The 12,376-nt window shown below is 51.5% G+C and overlaps 1 protein-coding gene across 4 annotated transcripts in view; it reads right to left on the minus strand.

Moving 5' to 3' along the window:
- The window catches only part of KLRG2 (killer cell lectin like receptor G2), a 31,127-nt gene extending 19,005 nt beyond the window's left edge, over positions 1-12,122 (minus strand). For 2 of the 4 annotated variants that reach the window (XM_081244476.1, XM_081244478.1), the window contains exons 1-3: positions 11,264-12,122; positions 7,598-7,699; positions 6,736-6,881 (exon numbers count right to left, since the gene is read on the minus strand). In XM_081244476.1, the coding sequence (XP_081100602.1) occupies positions 6,736-6,881; positions 7,598-7,699; positions 11,264-12,047 (1,032 nt within the window). In that variant the 5' untranslated portion in view covers positions 12,048-12,122. Of the gene's footprint in view, positions 1-6,428; positions 6,630-6,735; positions 6,882-7,597; positions 7,700-11,263 lie in introns of those variants that run through there. The other 2 variants (XM_081244477.1, XR_014016690.1) reach the window with 2 other exon arrangements.
- Positions 12,123-12,376: the final 254 nt, after the last annotated feature.

The following is a 12,376-nucleotide window of genomic DNA, read 5'->3' on the forward strand; positions in this document are numbered from 1 at the left end:
GAGAGAGGCCACGATAGTGAGAAGCCCGCGCACCGCGATGAAGAGTGGCCCCCGCTTGCCACAACTAGAGAAAGCCTGGCACAGAAACGAAGACCCAACACAGCAAAAATAAATAAATAAGTTAATAAACTCCTACCCCCAACATCTTCTAAAAAAAAAAAATTGTCCTCAGCGTCGTTATTTTTAGCAATAAATTAAAGCAAAAAATTGTATTTAAAAATTTTCAACTTGGAAAAAGATGTTTCAATATTGTAAGTCCTGGTGCAGGGGACTGGTAGATAGAGGTGGGGACAGTGGTCCACACCAGCCCAGTCTTTCCAGAACATAATCTGTGCTACAAAAAAAGAGTGGCGGGCTTTCCTGGTGGCGCAGTGGTTGAGAGTCTGCCTGCCGATGCAGGGGACACGGGTTCGTGCCCCAGTCTGGGAGGATCCCACATGCCGCGGAGCGGCTGGGCCCGTGAGCCATGGCCGCCGAGCCTGCGCGTCCGGAGCCTGTGCTCCGCAACGAGAGAGACCACAACAGTGAGAGGCCCGCGTACCGCAAAAAAAAAGAAGAGTGGCAACACAGTTCCTATTGCTCGGATGGGTAATTCCACTTTGGGAAAGAAATCCAAGAACATAAAGGGGAGAAAATGAACTTTTGCAAAATTATCACACTGCTATTTATAAAGAAAAAATGGAAACCACCCAAATGCTCAGCAGTCAGGAAATAACTAGGCAGATTATGGGATATCAACATGATGGAAAATTACAGTGCTGTTAAAGATGATGAGCACACAAAAGATGCAGTTATGCAAGAAAACGTAAATACAAAATCACGCCAAGTGGAAAAAAGCAGACCATGCCAGCAAGCCCACGCCGAGCAGCGTACATTCGCATTAGTGATGAGAAGTGACATAAATTTGATGTATGTTCAGTTCTTCCCTAGAAAAATGTTTATGTTGACAGAGACAAAACCTCTATATTTAACCCTGGGGATTAGAAAGCAAGTGATGCCCATCCCCTTGGTGACACTATTTGTCCTTGAGGTCTCAGTTTAAAGGTCACTTCCTGTAGGGACACCATTCTGACCCCCTCCCCTGGGCTGCCACATCCTGCACAGTTTAGAGCATGGTGTGCGGCATTTGACTGGCTTGCTTCCTTGTCAGTTTCCTGTATCAGACAGTGAACCCGGTGAGGACCGGGTGCCTGCCCTATTCACCATTGACCATGACAGCCCAGCACATAGTAGACCACCTCAACAAAACTGGCCCCCCTCCCCTGTGTCACTGCCAATAACCAGTAAGGGCCACAGGTAACAATCGGGCTGTCAGGCCAGCCCTGCTCCCAGAGGTGTTGGTGCAGACCACCTCCCCTTCAAGGGAACATCAGGCGGTCAACAGCTGGGAGAAGAGCCAGAAGGAACTTCCAGACTGAAGGGTGCCAACCTTACCCCTTCTGAAATCCCAAAGACCAGACTGCATAAGGCACACGTACAGCCTCTCCTGGGCTGGTCACTTCCTCTCTGGCTGGACTCCACAGGCTGGGGCCCTTGAGCAGGGTTGGGTGGGAGCTTTGGAAGGGATGAGAAGGAACCTGGGCTGGGTTTGAGCTGTGAGTCAGGGGGCAGAGCAGCCCCAAGCATCTCACTGCCGTGGCTGCAGCAGACTCGGGGCTCCTGCTGGCCAGCCCCGACCTCCTGGCAGCAATCAGCTGCCTGATCGGGAAGACACACCAGAGCTTGGAGCTCCTCCCAGGGCCGAGAAGGGGGCTATGACTGCAGAGTAGAGCTTTGGGGCTAGGGCACCCCATATTCAAATTCTGGTCCTGTGACTTGCAAGCTAAGTGACCCTAGTTAAGTTACCCGACCTTTCAGAGCTTCAGTATGGTCCTCTGTAAAATGGGGGGATGTTTTCTGTACAAAGCTAAGGGCATGTAGTACACACTCATTAAATGAGGCGCCTCCAGTCCGTTGGATGGTGTACAAAGCTTCGTGTCTGACTCCAACATATGTGACCTCATTTGATGCTTGGCATTGCCAAGGTGATCCTTCCCTTCTCTCTGTCCTAGCCCCAGGCCATGCGGCTCTCCCTCTGGGCCTCCTGGTGACAGAAGCCATGGCCTGTCCCCACCCAGCTCCACCCACTCCATTCCGTCTTTTTCCTTGCAGCTCAGACACCATTAACCTGTTCCCATTGTTAGCAAAAATTATGGTGTGGGAAAAGCATTGCCTGGAGATATAAGTAAATTCTAGAAACTTGTGTAATTTATGGCTCAAAGGACTGCTCCGTAATGGCACAGACATCTGGGGCCTCCATCTACTCCAGCTGGTGCATCTCCAACTTTGCCACCAACGTGGGGGGAGGGGAATGTAATCCTGAGCAGAATTTACCTGAAATTTCATATTTTACATATTAAAATTAAGGTAAATTGTTTTCCATGCTTTCATACATTTCTTTTTAAAAAACTGTGGTAGGGCTTCCCTGGTGGTGCAGGGGTTGAGAGTCCACCTGCTGATGCAGGGGACACGGGTTCATGCCCCGGTCCAGGAAGATCCCACATGCCACGGAGCGGCTGGGCCCGTGAGCCATGGCCGCTGAGCCTGTGCGTCCGGAGCCTGTGCTCTGCAACGGGAGAGGCCACAGCGGTGAGAGGCCCGCGTACCGCAAAAAAAAAAAAAAAAAAAAGTAAAAAACTGTGGTAAAATATACATATAAAATTTACCATTTCAATCATTTTTAAGTGTATAATTCAGTGGCGCTAGGTTCATTCGCACTGTTGTGTGACCATCGCCCACCCCCATCTCCAAAACTTTTTCATCTTCCCCAACTGAAACTTTGCACCCACTATACAACTCCCATTTCCCCCTCCCCTTGGCAACCACCATTCTACTTTCTGCCTTCAAACATTTCTGCTCTAATATTTAAATGTTTTAAACTACTTAATTTTCTGAATCCTATGATATTTATTCGTGTTTTCATCTTTCTGCACTCAAAATGTGGCTTACAGTCAATGTGTACATTTCAGGAAGCTTCCTCCTTCCCCCACCCTGCAAAACACAGCTGATCTTAAACCAATGGCTGGTGAGTCTAATGGCTGATGGCACAGATGCACTGAAACCTTCTCCTTTCCTCTAACCTCTTGGGGAGGACGAGGCGTGTCTATCCTGGGGCTGCGTGTACTACTGGCACCTTGGCGTGTCCCTGGGGTCTTGCATCCCAGCTCGTGGAGCCTGGCCTCTGCCAGCAGCCCAGCCCCTCTGCCAGCGGCCAGCCTGTCCTCCGCTGCTCTTCCCCATACCTGCCTTGGTACCTCCTGCAGCTTCTGGCCCTTGTCCAGAATTCAGCAGGACTCCAGAGCTCCACAGTCGTCATATTCTGGATTTTAACTGCCTGAGACCCAAATCTTCACTTTGGTCTTTTTTGCAAGGGGCTTTTTGGAAGTTCCTTTTTGGAAAAAGCTTATCCAAACTTTGTGATATATTTTCTGAATATATGCTTGTGTTACAAATGATTGATCCTGTTTGCTTAGTTTTACAAGAATTCAAGCTCCGTTTGCGATGTGGGTAGTTCAGCTCATCTCCCCTCTTTGAGGACCCCCAGCCACAGGGAGGCCATTTGTTCAGCCGATATCCGAGGTCATGGTGGACTGAACCCGTCTGATGAGAGGCCCGAGGGCAGGGAACTTTTACTTCACCAGTTTTCTGATGACACTTGCTGTGCTCAGTGGGTCTGACTCAGGAGATGGGCTGCTAAGTCCCTGCCCAGCTCGCCCCCCTCGTTGGGTCCAGGCACTCTCTAGGGACTCACCAAGTTCCCGCTGGCCTTCATTTTGTAGATGCAACCAGGCTGGGTTGGGCAGAAACCATTATATTCTGATCTCTTGCCTCCATGGGCTACCATTACTCTAGCATTTCCCCCTAATCACAGTGCATACTATTTGTAGGACATTTAGACAATTTAAAAAAGCTTTAAAGAAGAAGGAAAATAATCGCTCGTAATCTTGACTCCAGGGATAACCGCTATTAATATACTTCCTTTCAGTATGTTTTCTTTGCATATATATTTACCATATTGGGATCACACATGACTTTTTTTAATGTACATTGTATCTTTTTCATTTCCCCATGTTTTTTGAAAAACGTGTTATTCCTGGTAATAAAATAATCCATGTTCAGTGTAAAACATTTTCTCCAGCAGATTTTTATATCCACTTCATGAGAACTCTCCCAGAGAAAAGAAAAATACAGAAACTGCCTTCCCTGCAGTGTGGGGTGGAATACCTTTGATTTTAGGACTGGGCAGGAAATGAGATTTCATATGTGAGAAATCTTAAGTAAAATTATCAACTCAAATACAGAAGTATTTTGGGAAGAAAAAAATCTTGGCTAAATAAACCTTATTACAAGAGGCCAAGAATTAAAAAAAAAAAAATAACCACAAGATTAAAGGAGGAAACATAAAAGACATTACCATCTTAATGTATGCAAAAAAATCCAATGAAATTAGACTCATTCATGCTTAAAACTCTTAGTAAAACAGGAATAGAGGGGAACTTCCTTAAATAATAACATAAGGGGGAAAAAAGGATATAAGAATGGGAGGAGATAACAGCAGATGAGAAATGTCGACAAAATTTTGGAAGCTGCACAACACTGATTGGCTTAGCAGACCCAAGAAAGCCTAGTGATTTTTCAAGGAAAGGGTGGAGCGGGAGGAAGCTGAGAAACATGCTAATTTGTACTGAGAAGCCCCAAAGTGCTCAAATATTAGAGGCAAGGTATAGGAAAATGCCAAGGCACAGAATAAAAAGCACTTGCATAAAAACAGAGATAATGCAGGGAGCAGAAGAAAACTTCCAAAACACTATAATTAGTATTTACAGTGAGATAAGAGAAGATGTTTCATCCCTGAAACAGGAACAGGACACCATACAAAAGGAACATTTGAAGAACCAAAAAGAGTTCCTAAAATTACAAATAAGGCAGCAGAAATAAAAATGAAGAAAAAGACCCACAAAGAAATATTCTTGTTACATTTCAGAACACTGAATAAGAACAAAGGTGAAGACCCTGAAAGTTTCCAGAGTTTGGGGTAGGGGGGCCGGTAAGAGTCACATACAAAGGATTGGGAATCAGCGTGAAGGAGACTTATTAGTGGTCGGACTAAAAGCTGGAAGGCAATGGAGCAAAATCTGCACAATTCTGGAGGTAAACTATTTCCAACTTAGAAATCTGTACCCAGCCAAGCTATCAATCAAGTGAAAGGTTAGAATAAAAGTATCTTTAGACATGAAAGATCTCAACTGTTTTCCAGCAAATTTATAGAGGGTGTGCTTCACCAAGAAAAGACATGGAATCTAGGAAACGGGATCTCACATAGGAAAGAGGCAAAGGTATACTGAGGATGAAGGTAAAAAGAAATTCCAAGACAATAGCTGGGGAGCAGGCCTAGTGAGCAGCCAGTCCAGACTGAAGCAGAAGACAGAGGATTCCAGGAGGCTGTCTGTCCATCTCCTGAACTTTTTTTTTAGTTTCCGGGTTTTTTTTTTTTTTTCTTTCTGGTCCATGCTGCCTTGCCCACCTTGACCTTCAATCACATATTCCTGTCATATATAACCAGAGCATTGTGCGCCTTCCCTTCATAGCATAGATCAATATAGTAATTAAACATCTATTTCTGTGGTTTCTTGATTACTCTCTGCCTCACTCACTGCTCTCAGTCATGTGAAGGTGGAGGCTGTGCTCTTCTGGCTCTTCATTGAATCCCCAGTGCCAAATGCAGTGTAGGTGCTCAATAAATGTTTATTAAGGCACTGACCGAAAGAATGGTGCTTTTTCATGCATATTAGAACAGCTAATATAAATTCTTGGCACCTGCCCTAAGTTAGATAAAACTAAGCCAAGGGCTGGATCCAGTTTATAGGTCCTTTTTTGTAGCCACTTTCAGACCCACTGACTGGATTATTATTCAGCAAATATTCACTCCTCCCCCTCCACCCCCAGGGTGGGAGTGGGGCATGGAGTATACTACCCTGTCCCTTTGATGTTGGGCTTGGCCATGTTATTTGCTTTGCCCAACGGAATGTTAGCACATATGACATGAGAAGTTCTCAGTTCTTGCCCTCCTGCCCTTTTTCTTACAAAGAGTTTCTCTCAAGAAGAAGGACGAGAGATTCATGGAGCAAACACAAACCCAATCCACAGGCTCAAGCCAAGCCCAGCCAACCTGCATCCCGAAGCTGAGCTGTCCTGCCAAACCCAGCCCAAATTAGTCCATCAACAGTCCTCCCATAGACCAATGATCAAGAAAGAAATGCTTATTGTCTTAAGTCACTGACTTTTGGGGTGACTTGTTACCCAGTATTATTAAAGCAATACCTGACTGGAATACCCACTAAATGTAATTTATTTTCCAGACTACCTCTCAGAGAGTACATGTGTGTCTCTCCCACAGACCGGCCAGCACAGACTTGTTCCTGAGTTCACTGTTAAGTGCTTGGTCACCAGGTTGGATGGGAGCATCTCCGCTCCAGCCTTCCCAGCTCCACTTCCACTTCTTAGAATGAAGAGCAAACTGAACATCTTGGAGACCTGACGTCTGGTCCTCCTGCATGTCACTTTACTTCTCCAGGCCTTGGTGACTTTTTCTATAACATAGAGTTGGCCTAGATCTTTGAGGCTCCTTCTAGCACTGAGAATCTAATCTGTAACGATAACCACGCCCCTCTCCTGCCCACCTCCGCTCCTCCTCACCTGGGTGTGTCTCAGCAGGGGGAGGGTAGCATGGTGGGCTGAGCAGAAAGCCTGGCTGGCCTCCCAGGCCTCAGCTTCGGCAGAGAGGTAGTAGCAGTGCTCCGTGGACCACATCCAGCCCTGGGGGCATGGCTGGCACCTGGCCCCTGCAGCACAGAGACCACCGGTGAGGGCAGGGTAAACTGTACAGAGCTGAATGTGTGGATGTTCAAAAATCGGGGTGGGGGGGTTACTTCCCTGGTGGCGCAGTGGTTAAGAATCCGCCTGCCAGTGCAGGGGACACGCGTTCGAGCCCTGGGCCAGGAAGATCCCACATGCCGCGGAGCAACTAAGCCCGTGCGCCACAACTACTGAGCCTGTGCTCTAGAGCCCGCGAGCCACAACTACTGAGCCCACGTGCCACAACTACTGAAGTCCACACGCCTAGAGCCCATGCTCCGCAACAAGAGAAGCCACCGCGATGAGAAGCCCACACACTGCAACGAAGAGTAGCCCCTGCTCGCCGCAACTAGAGAAAGCCCACATGCAGCAACGAAGACCCAATGCAGCCAAAAATAAAGTAAAAAAAAAAAAAAATCAGGGGGCAAATCTGGAGGCATGGAACTGGCAAGCCTTGGAGGGGCGAGCAAGGCGGGCAGGCCCTGGGAAGGCTGCACAGCTTGTGCACAAGGCCTCTCCAAGCGCAGGCTGTGTCCACAGAAGGAAGGGGTTCTTCTCCCTTACCTGTGCTCACCGAGCCCTGTGTCTTCACGCTGCATCTGCATGGAGGGCGTGTCTTTTTCTAATTCTCACAAAGGAGCTAGAAGGACTAGACACCCTGCTGGGGGAGCAGGGGAGGAGAGGGGATGGGGAGGCGCCATACCTGCTTTCGAGGCCAGGGCCACAATGGCCACCGTAGACACCGCCAGGAACACGGCCATGATTGCCAGGGCCCAGCGCAGGGACCTCATGTACATGGGCAGCCCTGTGGGAGGGGAGGGGACAACCAGGAGACACAGGTTAGGAGACGGTCCCAACTCAGGACCATGCTGACTCCTATACCATCATCATGCCCACCTCATCGTCCACCCTCAGGCCCAAGACACCAGGATAAACCACTCAATTTAGGTCCGAACCTCATACCTCGGAGAAAACTGCTAGAAGATATTCCACTTCTTAAATAGCTAGAAGACATAAGATTCTCTTCAAGAAAGAATGTGGCTAAGAACCATTTATTGAGCATCTGATGTGCTTCAGACCTAGGGCACAAATAGCACCAAGGATGGGGCAGGGGCCCTGCACTCAGGGAGCTAACGGGACAGGCAAAGGTACCAGGAGATCAAACTCCACACAAGAGAGGAACGAAGGCTAGATTCAGAGTTCGACAGACCCCCAAATTCAAGTTCGAGTCCTGACTCTACGGGCCCCTCAAGTGTTCTTGGTGTTTTTCATTTTCACATTGGAATCACAGCTGCCGCTTCTATCTCTCCAGGTCACTGGAAGCCACTAATGAAGCTTCACACAGAGAGTGCCTTTTGGGCTTCAGAGCACTAGACAGATGTGAGTTGTCAGCCGCCCAAGGACCTAGGGGACCAGATGGCGGGAATGAGGCTGTGGAGGGGAAAGGAAGGCAGGAGGACACTCCAGGTGGGAGGAGGGTGCAAAGGCTCAGAGATAGAACATGTTCAGGGACTTCCCTGGCAGTCCCGAGGTTAGGACTCTGTGCTTCCACTGCTGGGGGCCCAGGTTCGATCCTGGTCGGGGAACCAAGATCCTGCAAGCTGTGCTGTGTGGCCAGAAAAAAAAAAAAGAACATGTTCAGATGTCACATCCTGCCCTGTAGATGGAGTAACCAGGGAAGTCAGAGGGGAAAACTTGGGGAGTAAAACATAGTAAATGCTTCATCACAGCCAGAATTATAAGCAGCTTTCCACCTGGAAAGACACACCTATCTGAAGTAACTGAGCACTCAGAATTTGACCTCGGCCACGACCCGGGCGTGAAATCAATCAGAGCAAACACCTTGCTGCAAGGGGCCCAGGACCCACCCAAATCTTGGGGATGAGGGTCAGGAATGCCACATAATCAGTGTGAGGGTCCTAAGAACTCAATCATTATATTTCCCAAAGCCCTAAACAGCAGAGGTTAGTCTGTGGCAAATATTTCATTATTTTGAAGAGTCATTCCATTTAAAAAACCACGGACATTGTATATACCTACCACCCAATTTCCTTTTTGTGTCTGGGATTGACATCTCCAGTGTCACACCCTCTGCTGCTTTTCTTCACTGCTCATCCCATCATCATTGTCTACATTTCAACTACCTTTCCCACCCCACAACTGAAACACCTTCTGCTTCCTCCTAGTCAAACCCCATGGCTGGGGTGGAGCCAGGTTTTGTGGGACTTAGTTTATCCAATTGGGGCAGTGGGGCATCTTAAAAAATAAAATACAGGGACTTCCCTGGTGGCGCAGTGGTTAAGAATCCTCCTGCCAATGCAGGGAACACAGGTTCGAGCCCCGGTCCGGGAAGATCCCACATGCTGCAGAGCAACTAAGCCCCTGCACCACAACTACTGAGCCTGCGCTGTAGAGCCCTCGAGCCACAACTACCGAGCCCCCGTGCCACAACTACTGAGCCTGCGCTCTAGAGCCCTCGAGCCACAACTACCGAGCCCCCGTGCCACAACTACTGAGCCTGCGCTCTAGAGCCCTCGAGCCACAACTACCGAGCCCCCGTGCCACAACTACTGAGCCTGCGCTCTAGAGCCCTCGAGCCACAACTACTGGAGCCTGCGTGTCACAACTACTGAAGCCTGTGCGCCTAGAGCCTGTGCTCCACAACAAGAGAAGCCACCGCAATAAGCCCACGCACCGCAACGAAGAGTAGCCCCCGCTTGCTGCAACCAGAGAAAGCCCGCGCACAGGAACGAAGACCCAATGCAGCCAAAAATAAATAAATAAATAAAATAAATTTATATAAAACAAATAAAATACAAACTTCCAAATACAAAGTTCAGCACAGGGCCTCAGAGGGCTCCTGCCAGTGAGAGGCCTGCTTGTGTCACTGCCTTCAGGTCCATCTACTTCGGCCGGTGGCCTCTGCTCTTCCGGCTGAGCCTGACCACGCTGGACATCACCTCTCCCAGCTCCACCTCCTCCAGGCGTTCTTCCTCTGAATGTACCCCTCTGGCACCATCCCAGACTGCCAGGCGCTTTTGTTTTCTCCTGCCCAGACTGAGGACTGCTGGAGGGCAGGGTCAGGACAGCCGTTTCCTCACATCTCCCACACCTGACGTGTTGAGCACAATGTGACAGGCGGCAGCAGGCTGGACAACCGCTGAGATCCAACTGCTGCTCTCCTTCCCCAGACGGCGCTGGGGACTAAGCATCTCTGACATGTGCTTACACTCTGAGGTTAGTGCTACTCATTGAGTAACGATTTACAGAGTACTTAAGTGCCAGGTGCTGAAGATTCACTGAAAGCCTAGACTGTCACCTGCCATGCCCCGCGGGCCTCAGAATCCAGGGGAGCATGGAATAGGGACACCTGATCTTGTCTTGGGGACCAGAAGAGGTGACTCTGAACCAACACCTAGAGAGGAATAGTCTCCATTTGAGGATCCAGCTTGTGCCAATTTGTTACAGCAGCACCAGAAAACGATACACCTCTCATGCAGAAAATGTGCTCACACCCAACTCTGCAAAAGTTCCTGCGTGATCAGAGTCCCTGAACTCTACCATGTCTAAGAACCCCTGGCATAGAGGCCCTCGGGATTTGGAGCCTGTCTAGCTGACCGGTCTCCTCTCAACTGGTCAAGCTTTCAGCAGGCTGTCTGCTGGGGAGGCCTCTAGCCCCTCCAGCCAGAAGGCGCGCTACCACCCCCCCAACCCAACTCCTACTCAGCTTTCAGGGCTTTTGCTGCAGGAAGCTTTCCCATGCCCTCAAGTTCACCAACCACTCCCTTCTGGTTCCTTGTCCAGGATTTTTGTATTTTTCAGGCTCTTTCTTCTTCCCTGCAAGTCGCCAACCCCCACGCGGCAACAAAAGAACTCACACACACCCTAACACAGTCTGGCCCGAAGTCCCCACGCAGTAAGCAGCAGTAGCTGCTGAACGGATGAGTGTTAGGGGTCAACTTGTCCTCGATATACGGGAGGGAAAGAAGGAGTCTGGGCCTGCGAGAGATCGGCGAGCCGCAGCCAGGAGTCGGGAGACCGTCACGCCACGCCACGCCAGCGCCGTCACCGCTGCAAGACCTCCCCTCGCCTGGAATTCCTTCCACCTCTACTTCTCAAAGACGCTGCGCACACTAAGAGTGAACGCGAAAGTTCTTGGAGGGTCGGGGAGGGAGAATAGCGGTTTTATTCTTTTACTGCCAACAAGCTGGATTATAATTACGTAGACCAAAAGTTACCGACTCTACGCCAGAGAGGCCGGGTGGGTTTCCTCCGCCGCAGTGGCCCAACGCTGGGTGGGTAGCAGGGGGGCCTCACGTTCGTCGACCCCCACCCGGGAGCGCGGCTCCCTGCGCCGGCGCGCGCTTACCTATGAGCTTTATGACCCGGGACAGCTTCTTGTAGCCGTCCATCTCGGTGTGGAGCACGGCGTCCTCCTTGCAGCGGCAGCGGCACGTGGGGGAGCCCGGGGACTCCGCGCGCCCCTCGGCGGGACCGGCCCAACCCTCGGCGTCGAGGCCGCGCTCCGTCCGGGCTGCGGCCAGCGGCGTGCCACGGCCCCAGGTGCCTCCCAGAGACGGGGTCCGCCGCAGGAGCGGGAGCGCTGGGGAGGCGTGGCGGGAGAAGGCCGGCGATTCCGGCACCGGGACGGTGAGGAAACGCGTGGAAGGCGCCGGCGAGGGCGCGCGGCTGCCGCCGGCCGCGCCCACGGACTTCACGCGCACGTCCACCTGCAGTTCCACGGGAGCCCAGGCGTTCCAAGCCGGCTCACCGGGCGCGGCCCTGAGCATCTGCTCAGCCCCCGGCGTCTCGCCGTCCCGGGGCTGCTCGGCCGCGGCTGGGCCCGGCGACGGCAGCTCCGGGCTGGCCGACTGCTGACGGCGGAAGGCGCTGTAGCCCGGGCTGGGTGGCAGCAACCGCAGGGGCGCGGGTCGAGGCGAGGGCAGCTTCTTCCCGCCCGACAGGTCCTGGCCCGCGCCCGCCTCCTCCTTCACTGCGGGAGCCAGACTCGGGCTGCTCTCGGGACTCTCAGGACGTCTTTCTTCCGCGGGGACCTGGGGCTGCTCCAGCTCCGGGACTCGGCTTCCCAAGGGCTCCATTGGGAACTCGGCTCCGGCTTGGTCTTCCCCCGACGCCGCCCGGGCTCCCTCCATTTTAGACGCGGAGCAGCCGAGAGATGCCGAGCGGGGTGCACCTGGGCCCAGGGAGTTAGCTTCGCCGCCCCAACCAATCCCGCCGGGATTGGTTCCGACGGGTCGCTGTAAGTTGTCAAGCCACGCCCCTCTCCGTCGCCACACCCACTTCCTCCTCCCAGCCAAGGACCCCGCTGGGATTGGCTGTGGCTCGGGTTCTGTTGGCCACGCCCCCTCGGGCCCCCAGCCTCGCCTTCACTTGGCGCAAGGAAAAGAGAGGGGCGGAAGGGTCTGGCTGAGGGGTTACCCAGAAAGAGCCGGGAGACGGGTAAGGGCGAGCCCAGAGCGCA

The sequence above is a fragment of the Mesoplodon bidens genome (assembly GCF_964165515.1).
Source record: "Mesoplodon bidens genome assembly, chromosome: 9".
Lineage (NCBI taxonomy): Eukaryota > Metazoa > Chordata > Mammalia > Artiodactyla > Ziphiidae > Mesoplodon > Mesoplodon bidens.